Raw genomic sequence first — 24,751 nt, forward strand, 5'->3', positions numbered from 1 at the left:
AATTACCCACAACCCCTATCTACCCGAAGGTCCTTCGAGCGGTACATAGCAGCGGTCGGGTGGGTCGGGGGCTCGGCCCGCCCTCCGCCCACCATTGGCCGACCGTGGAGAACTCCACCGGCTATTCGCCGAACGGCGCCCCACTGCCTCGACCATGTGCTTCGTGTACTAGGCTTTATTTTACGCGCCGTCACTCAGATTCATTTAGTCGCTCACCCGACACGTCGCGTGCACCACTATATTTTCGGGGGATGTCATATGCGATCGATTGTAATGGATTGCGATAGTATACCACCGTTCGCGCTCTTCAGACAAACCGGCACTGTGATTGTCAGGGTTAAGATGGAGTCGAGCCCACGCCGCGGGCCCCCGGCGGGCCAGCTTGTGCACAGACCAACAGCCTGTGAACGATGCTCTAGGACTAGATTAATTAGCCAATATAGTGACTGTGATAGTGATTTTGTGGAAAAATGTCGACCTTACAGACCCAGTTCTGCCAGAAGCAGTAAGCATTATTTTTAAGTACTAATTAACGATTATTTTTAAGCAATTTGTAATTTTTTTATACATTTTAAAAACATGAAACCGATAACTTGAATATTTTTTTATGTAATTACAACTTTTGTTAGTTTCGAAAATATTTAAATTTATCTAACAGATACTTTTATAACACTCAAGTGACTGAAATTATCTAACTTTTCAAAATTAATACAAATATGAATTAATTTAATTAACTCCAAATTTACAAAACGAAACTTTTAAAATTTAAGGAACAAGATACGAAATAAATAAATACATTTTTTCAAAACATTTTAAAATAAATTATAAAAGCACTCACGTCTTTATCTTGAAACAGTGTAAGTAAAATCTATCATCCAAATTCACCAGAAAATTTACTTAGGGAAGTTAAAAATATTTTAAATGTTACATTACGGACCGGGTAATAAAATGTACGAGAAATCGGTAATAAGTACCAATGAAGATCGATTAACATCGAAGATACGATTTTACAGCAAAATGTAAAAAGGAAGGATATTCTTAACCTATCCTAACACAGCTGTTTAACAATCTAATCACATATCAAATAATGACAGTACTTTGATAAAACAAACATGAGCTCGCAAGTTCTGTCTACTCGTAACTATTGGCGCATGCGCACGTTTACGATTTCATTATGGATAAAAACTTGCTCGATAGTCGACTCTACAATGTTGAGCTCGAAGATAAACTAACATACTGGGACTTAAACAGTAATTAAACGTACTGAGATATCTTACTAAATGTTTTTAACCTTTAATAGTGGTACAGTTATGTCAACTCTAAGGGGACGGTTTCGTAATTGGTGGGTTCTGTGGTATAGAATCATTAACAAATCACGGTCACTACTACAACGTGTTCCAGTATCAAAATAAAAGCGGGTTAACTTTTATTAAATAAGATACATAGAATATAAATGTATTCGCCTAACAAAATATAATCCCTATTTATGTTCGAGTATTGTTTAATTCATGAAATGCTTTTAAATATAATACTTAATTCATCGACTATTACAGTTTGGTACCAGAGGACCTAGAACGAATATTCGTGAGAACGTTTCCTTAAATTTGTTTAAAATTTATGCAGCGCCCCTACTGGCCGTGAAGTACACCAACAAATCTTATACAAATTTTCTTTTACAATATTTTTTCGATGATATTACAAAAATGCGTGTCGCAAATTTTCGTACAAGACCCTCTGAATAAAAAAATAGATTATTTTAACATACATACTTCACTTAAACTCTTTCTAAAAGTATATTTAGTAGGTAAGTATACTGTTTAGTTGCAAACATTTAACCTTAAAATAAAAAAGGTACAATTCATTAACTTACTGATATTAGTTTAGAATTCATTACAGTTAATCATGCAATTTGTATTCAATATATGTAATTATAAAAAAAAATCATTGTTCGACTTGTCGGCATCATTAATACAAAGGAATCTGAGTAATTAACTTTATTAGGGGTAGCAATAACTTAAAGACTGGTTTAGTACTAAATTCTATGTATTTTTGACATTGCAACCGCAATGTCAGCCGTGCAAAATAAAAACTAGTGAGGTACTTTGGATAATTTAAACTAAAGACATCTGTTAACCAGATGAATATTTAAAATTCCTCACTAGATTTAAACGAAATATTTGATCATAAATACGAATTATCAACTAAAGGAAACAGTATCGAAGAAAAATATTTTACTAACAAAGGTTATTGAGTAGCAATTCTTTTCGAACTTAAACTGTAAATTTTTTGCAGAAAAGAGAAATCTTATCATCGAATATAAAAAGCACACAATTTGTACGATGTTTAAAGATGTGGCATATAAACAAAGAACTTCTTGCTTTTTATTGCCTTGCTTACTCGATATACTCTCACTATATGTACTCTTCTAATTGAAATTGTTCTGACTTATTTTTACTTGTGTTAATAATACTAGCTTTTGCCCCAGACTCCGTCGGCGCGTTATAAAAAAAATTACTTAGTAACTTAGGTATTTTCCAGACTATGTTTTACATGTTTGTCAAATTGCGAAATCCGCACATAGCTGTTCCGGAGATACGTAAAACATATATCCATAGATCATATTGTAGTATGATTTTACAGTAAAAATTCAATTTAAAATTTAATAATTACAAAAGAATAGAAAATTTTTATAACATTATTGAAAATCTTAAAGTATTATATTGTAGTTTTATCGCCTATATTAAAATAAATCCAAGTTACGTCAAGTATAAATAGTCATAAATAACATAATGAGTAATCTTAATTGATAATCAAACTAGGCATAGTAATTATATCATTCATCAGTCTAATAATAAACAAACATAGATGCATGAGTGAACTGTGTCAGGTCAACAATAAATTTTCCCGGAAGTTACAAATTAGCTTCACCGTCTGAGAGGCTGTGACGCCATTGATTTAATGATATCAAATCCGTGCGACTCGGAAAATATTCCGTAGGCTCTCGAAAAACCCACACTAGTTCCGGTAAAGGAAAAAAATACCAGGTTTAGGTTCTGGCCCGTAGATAGGAACTGCAGTCGCATTCAACTGAAGGTCGGTTACATTAAATTGGTCTTACTGTGTGTTTGTAACCGACAACGATCGACGATTAATTCTGTTCGTAATAAACGTTTTAATGAAGAGCTCAGCTACGTATGTAATTATTGTTTGTAATTCTTTTTCGTTATTGTTATGATTCATATTGGATCGATTATTTACGAATAAAGTACGTACCCGTTTTAAGTATCTGTGTGTGAGTATATGATCGAAATACATACATACATTTTATATAAGTAGCAATCTAAATGCTTCAATCAGGAGCCGCAGGTTCTATTACGCTTTGAGTGTTATAATTTGCGCATTACTTGGGTTCGAGGTTCCAGTATTAGTAAAATAAAACTTTTAAAACTGTAAATTATCTATCTTATTCGGTAGTCATATATCAAATTAAACAAAAGGTACACGATTATACTAGCTGTCACTTGCGAAACCGTCTGCGTGGAATTATAATAAATATGCAGATACTTGTTTTTTTTGCGATTTCTTAACAGTTTATTTATACCTACTCTAATAGTCGAGGTGTGATATGTACTCGTAGGTGTCCGATCTGATAAGTACAAAAAGCAGACATGCTTTATTCGATCTAATTAATTACATAAAAACTGTCACAACTCTAAAGTATCTGTGTGCCGCCATTAACGCCACCTATTTGCCCGTAAAAAGATATAAATGTTAATGGTAATTTCCTGTGTTGGGGAAAAATTTGTTCTCTATTGGTAGTACAGAGCATGAGGAAATTGAAATTAGAAATACATCAATTCATCTGACTTTAATCTTATATTTACTATCGTTGCTGATTATCGATATCAGTTACAACTACTAAATAAATAACGAATCAGATGATTATCATACTAGAAATAATTACGATCTACTTTAGGCTGTTACACATTTCCTGATGTTGTTCCGATCGCTTAAAAATACCGTCATGTCTTAAAAAACCGTTTAAAAAGTTGTTATTATAAATACATAATATCTGTTGTTATCTTATTAAATTTAATTCAAGCGAAATTAGCACATTGCTCGTTTCCATAATTTCAAAGCGGACGGGGTCGAAGCCGATCGACTTGGAAGCGCCTTTATCATTTAGAGTGATTTTCGTTTAATGATCAATGTATCAACAGTATGTCTCGTCATATAACATGGTGCAAGCGTCTTCGAGCGATAATGGATCTTATTATATGCCGTCAAATTTTACGAGCCTTCGGTTGTTAGTCGATACCAACAAATAAATAAAACGACTCAAGGCAAATCTTTGTTATGGCTGAATGAAACAATTTATTACGTCACACGAGCGGCTTGTTCTGACGATAAAGCTTCTTTAATAAAAGTTTAATCTAAAGAAAACCAACCAAAATGTTCTCCTCATTCTTAACTTTTTTAACTCGCTCATATTGGAAATTTACATAATGATTGCGCAGGCGCCGACCGCGTCGATGGATCGAACGGTGCGAAGTTTTCTCGGTTTTCGAGCCGAAATTCTAGTTAGCGGGCGCGCGATTTCTTTTTAAAAAGGTTAACAAGGTGCTCTCGTTTGGGTCGTTTTTCGTGGCGCGCTGCCTCCTTTTGTGTACGAGCGAGCTGTTAAAAAATAAACGAATTCTTTGTTTCTCGGGTAGTCGGACCGACCTCCGACGCGGTCCCTACTTTTTTATGCCCCCTTATAACCTGTGTATTACCTACGTGTAGGTATCTACGGTTTTTATGGTCGCCCGGTCAGATCTTCAATGGGCTAAGGAATTCGATCGAGTCTCCACTTTGTTCATATTATGGTTTTTGTTGAGATCGTAATTACTGATCTTTTATGTACGTCGCTTTATGAAACTGAGTCGATTTTGATTATAAATTACTTTTGGACCCATTTAATTGAATTAATACTAGTTTTTTTGTCGGTGCACTATTTGTTTTTAAACGAACACCTAATTAGGTCTAGAGTTGTGAGACTATGCAATCGATATTCTTTTTGCGATATGTTCAAATATGTTTTTAAAGAATGAAGAAATATTTGCGGCTCTCACGGTGACTCCACATCTTTTTACGAGCTGACCTGTTATTTTTTTTAGTTGAACTTTTGACGGCGGTCTCGCGGTTGCTTGCTTTCGACCGGCGCACTAATAAAATGTTATGATCGTGTGTTTAACGCGTGTTGTGTGTCGGTCGGGCCTCCTTTTGACATGATCGTTATTGCCCGACTCCGCCTTGCGGTCGCCTTTTGTGTTCCAACTGTAACGACGTTGTTATCGTGTCAATTAAACGATACAATCTTCACGACCAAATCTCGTCTAGTTAAATCGCCGCAGTCGATGACCATAATTCATTTACGCGAACGATCTTGGGTTTCGGATGTGGACGAGACGAAATGGGTTATATCGATGTCCTTATCCAACATCTTAGAGGGGCGTGAGATAATCGGGATCCGTTCACTGGCCTTAGTTAAATAATAAGCGGCACCGAGCCCTATAACTATATTACTTTTTTTTATTTGAGGCGGCGCTGCGCCCCGGGGCTAAGGAGCAAAATCGTTGCAAAACGGGCTAACGAGAGTTAACAGGAAAAAAATGCACGCAAGCAATTTTCGTACGGTAGGCGAAACAAGAACAGATTTATCTGATTAACAAAATTGCGAATTACCGAAAGATAAAAAATGCATACGTAATATATGTTGATGTAAGGTATGTCGATTACTGTACCTTCCCTAAATATAATACTTGTAACATGTTTACAAGGATGTTGGAGTGAAATGATCGTAACGCTCTACCTACGTTACGACAAAACTGTGTAAAATTTTGTACTGTGAGTCACCAGACATAATACATGTGATTCATGTATTATGTCTAAACAGTTACACTTGCACGAGCTAACCTCTCCAGATGAAAACTGGTTGTTTGTACCTACAGTTGCAGCCTAACCGAAGTACTTAGCAGAATGTTTTACTACTATCTGACGTCAAACCTTGTCAAATACATTCATTATTACAAGTCAACAAATTGATATTTTTTTAATCACATTAAGACCATTTGCATTCATATCAATAAGATCAACTAAATATGATTAAGTTGTACCGAGTTCAATGACATGCAACATTGATATAACGAGGAATTATGGAACATTTGTAAAAAAGTATATAAATTACTATCGCCTATTTTATTTGCTACAGAATAAAAATCGTAAGCTCATCCGTGAAGTGAGACGCAATCGAAAGTATTAATCCACACAGCTTCAACTACATTACATTCTATACGATAGGAAGTAAGGTCAGTTAAGTTTTCACGCGCGTAAACGTTAATGCGAAGTATTTCCTTTTTAGACTAGATCGCTTAAGTTCAACTTGATTACTTTCATATTAATGTACTCCATCGAGGGATAACTTGATTGTACGCAAAGTTTATTTAAACGTTTCCACAAAAATAGAAAGTTTTAATATAATTATTAGTCTTACTTTTAGGTGTTATGTTCAGATACCTATATTAAGTTGTCAACTTTAAACTATTCCATGAATTAATTTTGCACAAAATGAAAAAAAAAATTAAACATAATTGAAAAGAAGGAATTAATTTTAAAACAAAAAATTACAGTAATAAATATTCCTGTAAATATTTCGTCAATCAAATCGTGAGATCTTATTTTTTCATAAAAAAAATCGATACAGTGTTTGATATCGGAACAATGTCCGGTGGGATGGCGTCCACCGTTAAAAATTTACCGCATTAGTGATTCACTTAGGTTCACCGGACAATTAGCAAAGGCTGTCCACCTCTGGGCCGCGATGTATTTATTCATCGGATGTTCAACGATTACCATAATCGATAGCATCGCGCGACTCGCATACGAACGCGCTCCATTGACGTTTCCATTGACGAGATGCAACGTAATTTCATACGAACCACGCTTCCTACGTAACAATTTCATAAGATACTATTCCTATATGCACTCGTTCTGTTACTGTTATTACGGTAAAATGACACGAGCGTAATAATATGTTTGACATACATTAACTGTTTTATACGACAACTATAAAATAGATGTTAGGAGCAATTCTGTTACAAATATAGCAAAAATTATGAACTGTAAATATTAATTGACAGTTATTTGAAAATAATAATAAAAATAAATTATTTTTTAACTCTACCACCTTTATCTAAAAGTTTTTACATTGAAAAATGTTCTTAATTTCCTTCTTGCTTAAGCATTTTTGTTCTTCTTCATAAACATAATTTATTACAATTTATTTAAAAGTTATAAGCTTATAAATTCATTACTTTGAGAACTTTTGTCCTACGTTTTTAAGCTTATGCCACCTAAAACAATAATAATATACCAATATTTGTTGATCCCCAGGATACGTCAAGGTTTGTGCGACGGTGTGTCTATTGCTACTGGCCGGGCTGCCCGCGCAGTGCTCGGCGGCGCCGCGCAATATGGAGCGCACACGACGCGCCGCGGACGCGCAAGAGAACGAACTCTGGGCCAACCCTTGCGACTACAACACAGAACAAACCAACGTGAGTATAATTATGAACTTTATCACTTACGAGATTTTATCAATTATTTAAAAGAAATCTTTACAAAAGCTTATCATAAAGCATAGATTAAAAGTTTTTGATGTCATAAGCGAGTCGTACAGTAAATTTACCAAATGATCATAAAAATACTTGATATAAACATCGACCGAATTTTAATCGAATCCTTTCTTTCTTTTCAGTCAAAATCGCCTTTAAGTTACTCGCCGAAACTTGTAAAGAATGTCGCTTTGCAAGCAAGAAACTTACTCAGAACCACGGCGGAGTACAAAGATAAATTCGTAAGTCCGAGTTTTATTATTGACCGACGACGTCAAGAATCTTTCTTCGCTTTCATTGACGGAGCCGACGACGGGCTGCGGCGGGTGGCGGGCGGCGAGACGTAGTATTCGCTCCGCATCGATATGCCCGCCGCGTCGCTCTAAATGAACGGACGCAGCCTGCGATAGCCGGCCAATACCGATACTGCTTTAAACTGACCACATCAATGCATACCTACTCAAATGTGTAGTGCGATTTTATCAATTTATGAATGAAATTCCATTTACTTTATATTGGCAATCATTTTATTGACGAACTTCATTCATCGTTATACAACTATCCGTATCATTTTCTATGACTCCTTTTCTCACGAGATTTCATCCATTAATGATTCTTGGCGTGCACGTTTTTAGCGCCGTTTTCTCACTGAGTCGGGCTTGGGGCGTCAGGCGTCGGGCGCGCGGGAGAGATTGCATCGGTGCGGGCGCCGCCGGTTTCGCGGCTTCACGTCCGGCCGCGGCTTCCTCTCTTTTAATTATAATTTTGCACTGCATTTACGTGACGCCATCGATACGGCGGTGAGGAGACCGCTTAAATTTTTTTGACAGCCAGCAATTACAGTTGTTATCACAAAATTTGACTCACGTAAAGTACTAGTATAACGACGCGCGAAAAACGATAAATCATCGCGTCGATTGCATATTCATAAGATGAAGCACGAGTCGTAAGATAATCATAAGACGACTCTGACGTATCGATCCTGAGAATATAATAATATTTCCGAATCGGAAGTAAGGTGGCCCGATCGACGAGCAATAATGCGATGTTGCTGTCGCGCCTCGAATCATTTATGGATGACTCCTCACTATTGTATTTAGCGTCGCTCGGACTGCGAGCGTCGCTACTAGGTTTGTATACATTTCGGTCGTAAAAGACGGTGCGAGTGAGTCGTGTGGAAGCGAAGGGTCGATGGAAGTGGAACGCCGGTGGCGTCTCGTCGGAATTCGTGCAGTGGTGCGTCGCGAGGTTTGCGCATGAGGTACGGTGGCATTTGTAATAGGCTCGGCGGTCGTAACGACGGCGACGTCCTGTCCGCTCGTCGCTGCCTCCGCCTCGTAAAATGACATTATCGACGCACAGTAGCCGGAACGGAGTACAGGACGATGCGCGTACGCATCGCATACTGATTGCGCATTAGTATTGCGCTACACACCTGCCCGACCATTTTTTTCTGTCTCTCCCCTTAATGTCGGTCATTCGTTACTAATGTATCATATTTATTGCGATTCGGACAAAGCTCGCAAGCGATGAACCTCCATTGTGATATACCATTGCCCTGCTCGCCAAGGACGTTTTCGGTACCTTTGTTCCGTGTACATTTTCCAATCTGAACGAAACATCACACATATTAATAATGAACTTGCTTCGATGTTATTACATCACTCTTTGTTACAAAAAAAGACAAAGAGTGTGTAAATAAACAGCAACAATGTAAGGTATAAAAAGATAAGATCCAAATTATTTGAGCTATCACATCCGTCGTCAAGTCATTCCTAAATAATAACTGGTCGCCATTACGGAGAAGGCAATAATAAATTCAACGAACCCTACCGGTAGTGTGTGACTCCATACTGACCACCGTGTGAATGCGACGCGAGGTAAACCTCTCGGGAGGCCGCTGTCAAAATATTATAGCATCAAGACTTAAAGTTTGGAATTGCTCTGATATCCATCAAAAGAGTTTCGTTGTCGTCGCGTTACCGAGCGCGCGGTGAGGGAGCGATGCGCGCACCGGCCGGCCTCGCTTATCGCATCATAGTAACTAGATATACATAAACGTTGAATTATACGGCGGCTATAATATGTACATACTTAGCGATAGCGTTGTTCACACGGGCGACAGGCTGTCTGCGGCGTCGGTTGGACTGAGCATGTGTGTTGTAAACATGTCGCGGGGCGCACGTGTGTGCTTGTTTATTTGATAAGCTTCCGATGTTTCGCGCTAGGTATCCGGCCGCAATGTCATCGGATTTCTGAGATCGCCCACCCACGACAACTCCGAACGTGGACTGACCGGCTTCTCTCGGATCACTTACTAATCATTATCAGAAATAATGCCTTCTAGTAGATAAATGATTACTTGTAATGAATCCTCTTTCAAACTCTTACTAAATAAGTAAACAGATGTATGTTCCACATTACCTTCTAGCGTAATTATATAACTAACCTGCAAAACAGTTGCTCGTTTATCTTTTTTATTCTATATTACTGAAGTTTTAAAAGTTATATCGACATGAAATAAAAATAAAACGGTAATCAAGTTATTAATTTATAGATAATACCAGTCTTATTACTTTACTATATTTAATATGTATTTTTATTTTTCAATAACTTGTCACTTAAACAATGTTATAATTAGGTTACTTATAAAACCGTTATTAAAATGAATAAGGTGAGGTGCTATAGATGTGGACGAATAGATAAATTGTTTCGGATATGGTGTCATGGACCGGACGAACACCTGTGTTTTTCACGTACCCTGCCAATGAATTACTTTACGTTTGGAAATGTTGATGATCGAGCATTATAATATATTAATTATTGTATTCGAGCTTTAAAAAATAATTAGATATGATGTTGTAAACAATTATGGCTTGTAATATTTTTTAATATGTTTTGTATAAATTTTTGCGTCATTATTATAGTTACACGCAACATTCGTAAGAATTGATAAAAAAACCTATAATTTCGAGAATGATTTTGGCAATTTATTTTACAAAATGCTTCCACTAATTCTTATCAAACCATCGTTTTCATATTTCCCAATGCGTATGGTAAATTAAACAACATTTGGTCATAAATTTCGGGTGAATCACGAACATTGCGCCGATGTCGAGATAAGGATATTTCAAAAGGCGTCGATTTTCGACTGTTTGTCACGATTTTTTTTTTGGATATAATTAGTCGTATTGTTATATAACTACACAGCTACCACACTGAGTATCGAAACATAAGGGACAATCTGTTGCATTACTATTGCATCTGCTACCGTCTGTTGCGACCTTACTATGGGTTTATAAACTCTACGAGTTTAATATTAAAGTTGGTTTTCGTGTAAGTGCCACTGGTCACGTATAGCTTGGGCGTAGTGTCAAATTTTAATGTCGAAATTGTTTGTTACGTGACATGTCGGCGGTGGTCAGTCCTCCGGTTTCGATCTCATCTTTCGCACGACCTTGGGTGACATTAAATTATTCGCCGATCGTATTAAAATTCGACATGTAGTTCCATCTTACTAATATTATAAATGCGAATGTTTAAATGGATGGATGGATGGATGTTCGTTTAAAGGTAGCTCCGGAATGGCTCAACGGATGTTAATGAAATGTGGCACAGATGTAGAACATACTCTGGTAGAACACATAGGCTACTAATTAAGTTTTTTTAATATCGCGCGAATGGAGTCTCGGGCGACAGCTAGTTTAACGGTGTACATATCTTTACATGTTTTGCTCTATCTATTAATATGCGTTTCCCAAATTAATGTTGTTGATTTTATGTAATACATTAATAATGCAGGCTGCCAAAAACCTAATAATTAAGTTATTAAAAAAGATTGCGCAATAATTTAGTGTTACATAAAGCATCACAAATGCAATCAAGCCAACATTTTTGTTAATTAAATTACGTACCTTGATATTCTGTAGACTTCATGTAACATAGAACGATAGTAAACTGAATACTGGTGACATTTACACCGCTTCTATATTTATAGTACTTTGTGAAGAGGAATCTATTACAAGATACGATCACCATTTTCCTTTCAATCGTATCTTACCATGAAAACCAATCAACGCATTACATGAACTAGATCTATTCTTCGTTCGAAGAATTCAACGGGACTAGCTACTTGACAATACCGTTTTATAATATAGCATGCATTGTATAGTAGAGCTTAAATTATTTATAAAATTAGGACAAAAATTTATTATTAACATTTAATTTAATACAAACATTGTTAGATTTTTTTTGTGTCACAAAATTGTAGGTACTCTAACAGTATGAGTAGGTATGCGTTACATAGGTCTGCCTTAGTTTTGAATACTTCTGAACTTTTGTCTTTAATTTTATAAGTAAATTTATTTCTGTTTTTCAATGATGACAAACAAGTAGAAAATTGTTTTATTACTTATTGCATTTTACATTTTTGATTGTTATTAGAAATGTTGTGTTGTGTTGTTCTCAGGCGTTAAAGTTACACAGCTACGATAGTTACGAGAGGCTGCTGCAGGAGTGGACCGAGTACGAGTGGTTGCGCAAGTTCCCTGGCTTTGTAGAGGACGTGCTACCCAAGGGAAAGACCCTCAACAAGCCCATACCGGAAGAGAAGATGAACGAATTAATGGTGAGTTTCTCGTAAGCCATTTTAAAAATTTACTTTACAAAAAATCTTACTGTTTCTTTAAAAAATAATAAACTTAAATACCTCAAAAACGCTTATCATCTTAATTTGATTGACCTTGTCGTGTTCATATCGTCTTATATTTGATTCTGTATCAATCGAGTGTCGATGAATCCGCTGATGCCAAAACGTGCATCCTCGTGTGTTTGTCAATCGATTTCAAAGAAGCGACATCGTCGGTGGCTCTCATTGTTGTTAGCCGACAATCGTTTACGTGAGAACACAATGGTTTTGCAATGTGGATGTTTCAATCACAAGCCTAATCTTTTGATATTATATCTATTTGATCAAGCCCACGAAAACCTCAAATAATATACAGGTTTTGTGCCTTATCATAATTAAGAACCGTTTCTTACAAAAATAACGAACCGCGGTACCAAAAACAAGGACATTTTTTTTAAATAAAATTTTATTATATAACCATTATCTTCCCTATTCTTATTCCACTTTTTACCTCACCTTTCGTCTTGGAAACAGTTTGTAGTTGGAAAAAGCTCGATATCAAAAGTATAAAAAAACTTATTAGACAAATAGACCGGTTTAACCAGTGTCAAAATAGTTTTTATATCTGCTTTCATGTAATAACAAACATAACCGTGAAAAGCATTAAATTAATCAATTTTGTTTTTTCTCTTCAAAGGGTCATATTGAAGATGTATTGCCGCCAATGTACAAAGGACTGAAGATGGTACTCGCAGGACTGCACGGTATCGACAGAGAGGTCTTCAACGACAATATCGTCGCCGACGCCAGTCTGAAGGAGAACATCAATCATACCATGCACAACGTTAGAGGAGTTCTCTGTTTATTCAGCGTAAGTATTCATACTAAATCTTTCAATAATTTCTAAGAAATCATCATAGACTAATGAAAAACAAAAGTTTGGAAACTATTATAATAGAATCACGAAAAAAGTTTGTCGATTACGTATATAATACTTAATATAAGCGTCGGTGGCTCAGGGGTTAAGCACTTGACTTGCAATCTACAGGTCCTGGGTTCGAATCCCGCCATGTACCAATGTGTTTTTCGATTTTCGATTTACATATGTACATTTATCCGACGTTCTTACGGTGAAGGAAAACATCGTGATGCAACCTGCACATATCTGAGAAGAAATTCAATGATATGTGTGAAGTCAACCAACCCGCACTTGGCCAGCGTGGTTGACTATGGCCTAGTCACCCCTAACTTGGGTTAGGCTCCGAGCCCCTCAGTGGGGACGTATAGTGAGCTGATGAAGTATATAATACAAAAGAAACAAAATCCTTAGCTACATACTACTTTTTGAAATTAATATTGCTTTGTAGATATTTTGTAATTCTATACGTGTAAATAAGTGATTGTTTTCTTTGCAGGAAGTGATGAAGTCTTTTAAATTGGAGATACTGCCGCTACCGAACGAAGAGCTCCCCAGTTTCAAGGCTGAGGATAAATTGACGGTTGCCCTCCTCATATACCGGGATACTCTCAACTATTTGGACTATCTGGCGCAAGTGTTCCAGAAGATGTATGATTCGAAAGTCACTCCAAAGGCGTAGGCTTGGTTTTGTTAACTAAACTTGCGAGTAAGACGTTAAGACCGCTCAGTTTTGCGGGTCTTCTGCGCGTCTACTCGACCAGCGTTTGGGACGCCTACAGAATTATTGGTGCTTTTATTAAGGACTTAGCGTAACAATTGAAAGTTACGCCCCGCTCTCAGTCGGCTAGCTCCGACCGGAGCCTACTCCTAGTTCAATTGTTTGCATATTTGGCTGTTGATACGTAGTAGAAAAATGACTTTGCCATTACATTGCCATTTTGGTCTAGAACGAATTAGTTCCTTTTTTTTTGTGTAAATAGTGACGAATTTAAAATGTATTATTTATTGTTTAACAGACGACATTCTAAATTTTCCGATATCCTAGTCAAGGTCTTAACTTATTTATTTCTTGCTTTCTCTCCAATTTAGTTTCGATTACTTTGTAAAAGGTACTATTAATATTAGGTTTGATTAGTATTAAATTCCATTCCACCAAACTTGATCGACTAATGTTTGATGTTAGTAAATTATTGAGTTGTGTCGTGTTGCGGTCGCTTGCTCTTGGTGAGATGAATTTGTTATATAGATATATTTCTTGCGCCGTCTTTGTGTGACTGCGCTTGAGGCTGCGAATGATTAATTTAATGTAAATTGTAATTCCTAGTTTCTTTAATTTTACTTGACTCTTTGTTAACTATTTATACTACTGTTAAATAAATCCAATGAAATATGACTAGCTTTAATAGAGCTGTTAATTATATTATTGTAAAGTACAGAGCCAGTGTATTTATAACTTAATCATTATTTGTATAGTTCAAATAGTATTTATAATTGGAGCAAACATACTCCATATGTTTGTGAAATTAAATTATTATTTCATTTAATTGACTTTATTTGTTTTCTTTCATTACCTACCCTTTCTATGGATCATATTCTTCCATATGTTTAGTTTGCAAGAGAAGTTGATTTAAATTAATAATTAACTGTATTATACTCTATACTAATTATACTCCAAAAATACAGTAAGACATTGTTTAGTGAAACACGTGTCTCTTAACCTTTTGATCACCGGTGATTGCTATTATGGACGTCAACGTAGTAAAAGAGTATGGTTTAACCTTAAATATGTATCACCAAAAGAGCTCCCGACATAAGTAATTTATTTTTCTAATTTGAATATTGGATGCCTACCACAAACATATTTCAATAATCATGACTTCTGGTATTGTCTAATATCAGCTTGCGATGAAATGGTTGACATAATATAGGTAAAACACTGCACAAGTTTTTTTTTTATGGTTAGGCTATTTTTATTTGTTAGTTTGACCGACAATAAAACGAAACAAATATAAAATTATATTTTGTGGCTATTTGCTTTAATTTCTTCAATATCAATAATTAGGTAGAAACTTACATTTATAAAAAACTAGCTTATTCCCGCGACTCCGTCCGCGCGGAATAAAAAATAGAAAACGGGGTAAAAATTATCCTATGTCCGTTTCCTGGTTCTAAGCTACCTGCCCACCAATTTTCAGTCAAATCGATTCAGCCGTTCTTGAGTTATAAATAGTGTAACTAACACGACTTTCTTTTATATATATAGACTTTTGTATTGAAGTATTAAAATAAAATTATCGTCTATTATTCTATACTCTAAAAATACCACACTTTGCAATTTTATTTGTTCAAAAGTGGTTTGAGAATAGTCCTAGAACGACCACCCTACTGCAATCCTGTTCCCATGAGTCGGGACTGGAAACAATTTCAAATCTTTACACAAGATATTCACAAAGCGACGCATATTTGCGTTGGTGACTGTCGCCCCGACGAATTAGAGCGGGAGGCGACGGCACCTCGAAAAATAGTAAAAATACTCACGAAATTCCAAAACCTATAAACACACATTCTACTTTAACATATGTCATTAAGAATCAAATTTGTGTGACTTTTATTTATGAAACTATAACAGTGGTGCTTCTGCAAGACGTTGCGCCGATCAAACGTTCGGCCGCCGTATTTGTCTGATAAATTAGTGATGTTCAGTTGTCGCCGGGAGTCCTCAAGGTGCTAAGTTGGTTTTGTTGATTAGTCGGAAGAGCCAAAAAGTGCATCGGGTTTGACCTCCTACTTTGATACCGATCTTTTTTTCATAAGTCAGAGGTAAAATAGCTATGATACACCTGATGTTAAATGACAAGCTTAAGATTTGATCTACGAAAACCTTCAGAAACAGAGAAAATAGCACAATTTAACAGTGAATTTCCTGCCTTATCATACCTACAAAATTTAATATTCATTTGCTTTTTTAATGAAATAAAATAAATAAAAGCTATGTGTAGAAAAATACCAAGCTCACGTTATTCTCCCGTATCCTCTGTTACAGCGCGGTGTGAGATTTGCTTGAGAGTTGTCGCGACCTCGTCACTGCGAAACACATATTTACATATTATTAACAAGCAAAGCGTATGTAGCTTGACCTACCACATTGTTTATTTATTAATAATATTCAGATAATTATCGCTCATAAACAAATGAGAATAATAATGTAAATTGCTTAAACACGTGTTTGATGAAGCACATTGAACTAATAACTAAATATCACTCGTAATAATACAAAATTTCTGAACTCAATTCCTATCAAATTAATATTTTTCACTCCTATGATCAGTCGGACAAGAAATCCGATTAGTTTCTCTTTTATACAAATATTTTCTCATTTTCCTCCTTAACGTGATATGCTTGAACAAATCAGGGGTCTATGTTGAATCTTAATATAATTACATACCATACTTGCTATCAATAAAGTACCTATTTGTCGACTCGAAATGCATCTCTCAGCTTACCCTAAAAAGGCACAAAATATTTTCACATTCGTTTAACGATCGTCGGCGAGTCACAATGGCGTTTAGGGCGCACCGAACGCGCTTGCACTCTTTATCTCGCTCACGTTCCCTTGTTTTATTTATTAGAAAGATTTATTATTTACCGCGGGGCTCACACACGGCGTGTCACGAATCTGGGACGAAAAAAGAGGGTATGTTAATGCGCTACCTCTCGCACGTGACAATCTTTTTTTTTAATCAACCGTTTTGCCTGTGAATCAACTCCTTAAGAACCGTACGGATGTTATCTTGTTCACTTCCTACACAGTATCAATGTTAACAACGCGTCGCCGACCACCGTGTCGAATCTAATTATTTTATCCCTAACACATAATTATAAAAAATACCAATAGAACATAAGGAGAAGTGCCAATAGTCTAATGGTTAAGGGTACAGACATTCAATCTCGTGGTCGAGGCTTCAAATCCCTCAACTATACTATTATCTTAAACCATATCCAAGCATAATCCTAAAGCTTAATTGAAATTGTACAAGAAATATTGGTAAATTAAAAATATCTGCTAAAATAAAAAAAAAAATTATAACTGAAATAAAAACAAAATGCTCTAAAAGTTGTAGTGTAGTGTACACTGGTGCGAAAAATTTTTTGCATCCATTATGCTAAAAGTAATCCACGTCATGAAATTTTCCCACGACGCTTATGCGCCATTTAAAAAAGAGAAAAATGAACGGGTAGATAAATCACGATTGAAATCATACTTGACCTGCGCCAAACCACAAGTCTGCCGTGACCGAGTAGGCAAACACTCACAAAAGAGAAGACAGTGATGGCCAACAATCCTTGTTTGACATTATCTGTGTACTTTGCAAGCCCTCAAAACAAACAACCGGACATAAGCGCTCATCGATACGCTGAAGTAAAAATTAAATTGAGTAGTTAGATATTTTTTAAGATGCATATTTAATTAACAATCAAAATACGATTATTTTGAAGGATTTATTTTAATAACTTATTCAAGGTAATCAATTATTTAATAGTTAATTTGCATCACAAATGAACTACGATTTAATACAGACAAAAGACTACCAACACTAACTGCATTTGTACTAATAAATGTCTGATGTTTTAAATTAAACAATCTTCTCGCCATAAATATACCAGAGTACCGGTGTGACATTTTAGCACTTTAAAGTGGAATTAAATCAAACCCAGACGGGATTGACGAAGGCAATTATCATTTCGTCTCCTAAGGTCATACCCGATCCGTTTGAGACGTCCTTGTTTCGTCTCAGACATTAAAAGACATAACCGACATGAGTAACCATGTTAATATACAACGTTTTATCTCTCGAACATTGCAACAACACTCTCGAAACTATGACAGGAAGTGCGGCGCATGCCTTTCTTCAGGGCTTGCTAAACGTGACATTTATCGCATTGTAGGCTTAGAAACTTTACAAATTAGTACATTTTTTTATTCCAATAGTTAAAAATCGATGTAATTATCCAATCCTTGTAGTTTAAAGCTTACAGCTTTCTTTGCTTTTCAAGAAAACCTATCAATTAAGAGTTATGCTTAATTCTAAATAAGCGTAGTAGAGTAGCAAACTTCAATAAAATACAAAATCTTAAAGTTGAAACCACAATATTTAATTTCGTGATATATTTTAGTATGGGCTTTAAAACTATTTTAAGCCTAGATCATTAGCAGTTTTAAAGTCATTGCTAGTTATATACGATACTAAACAATGTGTACTTAATTAATAAAACAATCGACGTTCGCTAATGTGATTCAAATGCAAAAAAAATAATGACTTCATTAGTCTTTGTAAAACAATTATTCGACCTTTTTTGCATTTAATAATGATAAAAATTTAAGATAATCGTATTACGAGGATCGTTAAAGAACAATTATTAAAACATATATCGCTTTGCGCTAATAAATAGCAACCCCTGGTTGTAGTGGCGAGTCGTTACAATTTATTGTGACTAATTACGCAAGTGACTTCGATTACATTGAACTCAATTAAATAACGTATATCCTTCTAAATATTGTTACAAATTAAATCTAAACGTCAAATTCAGATTATAATGTGACGAGAAGATTTGATTCGCGTTAGTAAGGCACTCCAAGACAAATATAATCAATGATTAATTGCATGTGTATAATATTTAACTAGGGAATTATCTATGACTAGCTGTCGTCCACGACTCCGTCCGCGCGGAAGTAATAAAAAACGTAATGATTACCTATTAAAACAACAAAAGTAACCTATTTGTTATTCCAGACTATTTTCTACATCTGTGTCAAATTTCATCAAGATCCGTTGAGCCGTTCCGGAGATACCTTCAAACAAACATCCATCCATCCATCAATCTAAACATTCGCATTTATAATATTAGTAAGAAGTAATATTAGAAAATTTGTACTTTAATCTTTTAGGCATTTTTCCTCTTTTTTGGTCAATATGTTACAACATGTACTTACCGAGCATTATTTTTAATTAACATGTGTAATTTTATCTAAATAGATTAATATCATAACAAAGACACAACCTGATCAATAATTACAACCTTCACAAAAAAAGAAAGCTTCAAGGCGAAGACATTGGACTATTTTGATCGTTATTTCTAACACTCATATCATAGAAAGGCTCGGTTAGGTTAGTTATTATTTTGTTTCAATATACATTATATTTGCAGAGCCTTTTGAAAATTCCTTATTTAAATTTTAGATCTAACCTTATATAACAAAGTCAATGTTTCAATTACATTTTAGCTTAAACATATGTTAAACATTATTAGATATAACAATATACTTATACCGGATGCAGTATTGATACACATTTAAGGATAAAACGTACTCTTTTATACCACGTTGATGCCCATAACATCAAAGACCGGCGTTCAAAATGTTAAAATACGTGTTTATATAAACAGGGACTAACTGTATTTTTGGAGAATTAAAGATTATTTTTTTCATCCGTGTATGGCTCTTTCGACCACTCCTTAATCTTGAATCAAGAGTTTCAGTAACATGTCATTATAATACTTTAATTCAGGTCAAGTAATCCGGATGGTGAGGAATTCTTGTGTCGGAGGTTGCATGCTGGCATTCTCACGGCACTAAATGACAATGTAATGGCGCTGATTCATACATCTCGGGACTTGCAAAAGAAAGTAATGCTACCAAATTCATTAGAGCCCAGATATTAAATAACTGAGTGTGAATCACAAGGGTTTTTGCACTTTCGTATTCCATTGAACTTTTGTTTCATATGTCATAGGATCAAAGAGTAAGTCAACACAGACTCGCAACTTGATCCAGAATAGTACGAAATATGAAGTTTGAACTTATATTGTTGCTATAAGGCAATTTCATTAAAAACAAAACATACGAATGTACGCTTCCTCTATAATTCACGTAACCATTGAAATTAGAAAAAATAACTAGAACATTCCACAATCTAATGCTAAAAGAATAAAATAATTAAAAAGAGCTTAATTTTTTTAAAACCATTACTTAATGTACAGTAGGTTACTCATTAGTAATATATTATAAAGGACATTAACAAGAACTCGAAAGTGGCTTACAATTAAGTAAGCTTAATGAGGGGCGTTCGAAGTCTTATTTCAGTTTTATATCCTGGAATTCGGCACAAATTTCGCGGCAAAAAGTCTTTAATTCAGAGAAAGACATGAACCGTCATCGTCTCTTGAGGTAATGAATGGAGCGTAGCATTGAACTGAGAAATATGCTTTATCATCAACGTACAATAAAAAAGTTTACTAGTAATAATGTAAACTTTTAATGAAAAAAAAAAATTTTTTTTTTTCAAAAAAATGTTAAAATATTCACAATGATCAATTACAAGTTCCTTCAATAATGTTGTGGTAGTTTTTTAAGATAAAAAACATCAGATCACGTTCAGCTATAAAGTCACAATAATTGTAAAGACTTCAATAATTTTTTAGATTATCAAATGTAAAAAAAAAATATTCGAATACGCTTAATTGTTTCGGAGATAAGCTCGTCACAAAAAAAAAAAAAAACTAGTTCATTAATAGATTAAACAAAGGCTATTTGATTTTTTTTTTACTAAAATATAATTATTCCTTAACTAATATCGTATATCGTAATGGGTACATCGCTAGACTTTTTTCTTTGTTCAATACTATCTCTCATTGATCAGTTTTATTGACCGATGTCATACGAGCCTTGAACCGATGGTTTTAAGTACAACACGCTTTTTATCCAATACCGCCAAACTTGATTTTTTATATCGTTCAATGCCGTTCGAACTTGTGACGCAAATGCTTCGTTTGTTATTGTAAATGCTAGAGGACGGAACTACCTCCAATTAAGTCGTAATGTCAATGACATTTTGTATGTCTAATATTATAACGATGACCAAGATTGTTAGAACTGTAGAGAGGTATTTGTTACATAACATGTACATGTGTTGGATGCGAGATCTGATAGCGATTTGGGAAGGAATTGGTCCCACATTTGAAAAGCCCCCTTATACACACCTACGCCGTCAAGCTATGAAATTGTGCTGATATTGAAAACCTTTTATTTCTTGACTTAAGCCCAATAGACATCTCCGTAATAGTAAAATTAGTAGAATAAGTCAACTTGAGATTTAATTTGAGTTTATTTAATCAAATAACTTCTCTAATACAAGAGTATAAGACTTGTAATATAATCTAAAAGGAATTTCAGTTTACTTTCTGTTTCAATTTCGTTATGATATGGTAATACAAGGTCGATTTTTTGTTAGTACTAGTACGAGTATGTAATCCACTCAACGAAAGTGAATCATCTTGAATCCGCGGCACAAAAACGAGATGAGTAATTACCGGCCTCGGTGAAATAGACTCGCAAATATACGGATGTCAGTGAACATATCAAAAAGAATAAAGCAATCATCTCTTTCCTTTCTACTGAGTGGAACAAAGATAGGTGATCTTAATCTATCAAAATTATGCAATTGATTTTAATATTTGACCTTGACACTATTGCGATTTATTTGCAAAAAATGGAGATACACATGTTTGAAGTGTTTTTAAATTTAATGTATATTTTAAAAGCATTATAATTAACGATGTTACAGTTGTAGTTAATACAATAAACTTTATTAAATATGTACCCAGAAAAAATTTAAAATGATGGTAATTAAAAATGTCGAAGTCGAAAATTAAGGATGATTGTGTACTTTAGCTTTACATAAGTGAAACAGATAAAAAAAGTTGCTTGAAATTTGTTCATTGACACATCGCACCATGGAAACGAATCACCGACCGTAAAATTTAAAGAGACCACAATAGTCAACTTTACTTGATGACATTCTACGAAACATCATTTTGTCACGGACGAAATTATAATAACGTCCGCAAATTGCTAATTGGAGCATTCCAGTAACAGATAGTAGGTGGCCACCGTGTCGCGGCTACTGATTCACACGGGGACTATTACAGATGAGTCATCAAGTAAAGTTTCACCTGTGCCTCCGCAATCTGCACAAGTGGAGTTTGCACACACGTAGTCCAAGGTCCGAGCTGAGCTAGTGACGCTCATTGACATTCCGTTTCAGAGATCATTGGACTGTTGTTTATTTAATGAGTAACTTTCATATTACCTTAGAGTAACGCAACTAATGGTTATAAAACAGCATACCGTGTTCGCTTTATGTTTTTTTATTATTTTATATTATAACAACACTATATCTGACTTAACAATTTTATTAATTATTATTTTAAATCTATTTATCAGCGACGTTTACAAATCTTTATAAAGTAAAGTAAAAGGCGTCACTGTTATATTTTTCCGATTTTAAATCGATTGACTTTCAGTTCACTCTTAAAAACCAGATTTATTAAAATAAAGAAGCTTAACAATTTATACACGAAATGCTTATTGATCGCATTTAAAGTAAAGTGAATTTGCAAAATGTTAATCAAGACGTAAGAAGATTCTTTTTGTTTTGTTCGTGATTTATTCGTAACTCTAATGGGGACCTTATTTAACATAATACTTTATGTTCTTATCAGTACATTCAAACTTGTTAATGATTCGTTTAACCAAAATCGGTTGTCAAAAGATAAAAGGCGACTTAAAAAGTGTTTCTTTTATTTAAAACAGAAGCACTTTTTTTTCTTTTGTGAATGTCTTTTCGTGTTGATTTTTACATGAACAATAACTTTTTAAAGATAACCTGGTGTCCAATGATTAGATAAGGTTTCCCACTTTAAATCGTACCCCGTCGTATTATGAAGCGTGAATGGAACATAAATAAATAATGGTGGACAAGGGATCGTTCCTACAGATCCCGAGTTTGTTTTGACCGCGTTAATTTCTTCTTAATCGTGTGAATGTCTGTTTTAGGACGAAACGATTCTGTTTTCTCTATCCCCTTATATTATTTTGTTTATAAATTGTGGGGTAGCAACAGTGGTCCATAATTTGTTATGTTAGGCTGCCGTCTTTGGACCTTAACACGCATATTATCTTTCTTATGCCACCGTCTCACACAATTGGTAGTTTAATTATGTCTTAAGAAATATTGTATTTTTGTTTTAAAGACCTTGTCTTTAATTTAATTTGTGACCTGCAATGAGGAAATATGAGTTTTAATGTAACAAATGGATTTTTATACATAATTTTAATTGACACTAGCAACAATAAAAGCCATTTATAAATTGTTATACTTTTAAGATTTACAACAAAATAAATAACGTAACATTTTAAAATGTACCATATTTTGATACTTACTTAGCATTGCGATAACAATTTGAATTTTAAAATTTAATGGCTTATTGAATTTTAAATGAACTTTTCAATACTTATATTTGTTTACAAGAAGATAATGAAACATACACATTGTTTTATATTAAAGGAACAAAATGTAAAAATAAAAAAATTATACTTTATAAAATAAAAATGTAAAAGGAAAATATATACTTTGTCTGAAATGAATCTCAAATGAATCACTAATAGAAAATAAATCAATCGGTTAGGGTAAAGGCGAGATAGATGCCTCAGTGGGATAGATGCCTCATTTTCATAAAACCTAACTTCCCAAACTCGCGAATAAAAATCAATAGTATAACTAAGAGCCGCAGGTACCCTGCACCTTATTTAGCAATGGGCCGAGGTGCGGTGAAGAAGCATTTCGCTTATTTGTGGATTTATGTCCGCGGCGCACTTAACAAACACGTCAAAGTTTTAAAGGTAAGTATTTGCTGTTGTATATCTTTATAAGTAGTTATTAATTCCGTTATATTTTTTATTACATCAATATACTGATTCATCAAGTATGCATCTAGATGGAAATAGTAGCTCTTTTGTTTTTTATTTATTTAAAAACTACTTGGGCATCTATCCCTATCAAAAAGGATAGTTGCCCTGATTTTCCGGGGTATAGGTGCCCCTAGGGGCATCTATCCCTCCGTTCACCACATTGTACTGAATGCGCTTTGAACATATTTTTATGTTCTATTATATTTTATATGTGTTTATGTATATTCATATTTAGACTTTTTACTGATTGTAGCAGAACTATGTCACGAAAATACAAAAGAAAGGAAGGAGTCCGAGCTCGAGTAGGTATGTTCTTGGCCTACAGAACAATTACAGTCAGCTTTCGAGGAATTGGACAAAAATACAAATTAAGGGGAAGAAAACTAAAGGTTTGCCGGTAAAGAGAACTAAAAGAGATGAACAGCATAAGCCTAAAAATACAAAGATAACTGCACAGAATGTTTTGAAAATTATAAACATACGAAGTCTCATTCCGACTGGATACAATGTGTAGAGTGTCAAAACTGGCTACATGAAACATGTACATTCTTCATAAATTATTGCTCAAGATGTGGAAAACTAAAAGCTCTATCCGGTTAAGTATCATTTCAGTAGAATTACAAGATGATCTTTTTGTGTATTTAATTTTTTTTAAGTAAAGGCTTTTATGAATATGTGTGTTGAAACTTAATAATTTGTATGTTATAATAAGAATTTAGAATTTCTGTTTTTGTTGAACAAAT

General features: G+C 34.6%; 1 protein-coding gene across 1 annotated transcript; it reads left to right on the plus strand.

Annotated features, from left to right (window-relative positions):
- Window positions 1–221: 221 nt before the first annotated feature.
- On the plus strand, window positions 222–14,637 carry LOC106708715. The gene is made up of 6 exons (XM_014500262.2): window positions 222–505; window positions 7,435–7,598; window positions 7,799–7,897; window positions 12,124–12,282; window positions 12,980–13,153; window positions 13,698–14,637. Exons 1-6 carry the CDS (start codon window positions 259–261, stop codon window positions 13,878–13,880), a joined length of 1,026 nt encoding a protein of 341 aa, XP_014355748.1. The 5' UTR covers window positions 222–258; the 3' UTR covers window positions 13,881–14,637.
- The last annotated feature ends 10,114 nt before the right edge of the window (window positions 14,638–24,751 follow it).

This window comes from Papilio machaon, chromosome 11 (assembly GCF_912999745.1).
Source record: "Papilio machaon chromosome 11, ilPapMach1.1, whole genome shotgun sequence".
Taxonomy (NCBI): domain Eukaryota; kingdom Metazoa; phylum Arthropoda; class Insecta; order Lepidoptera; family Papilionidae; genus Papilio; species Papilio machaon.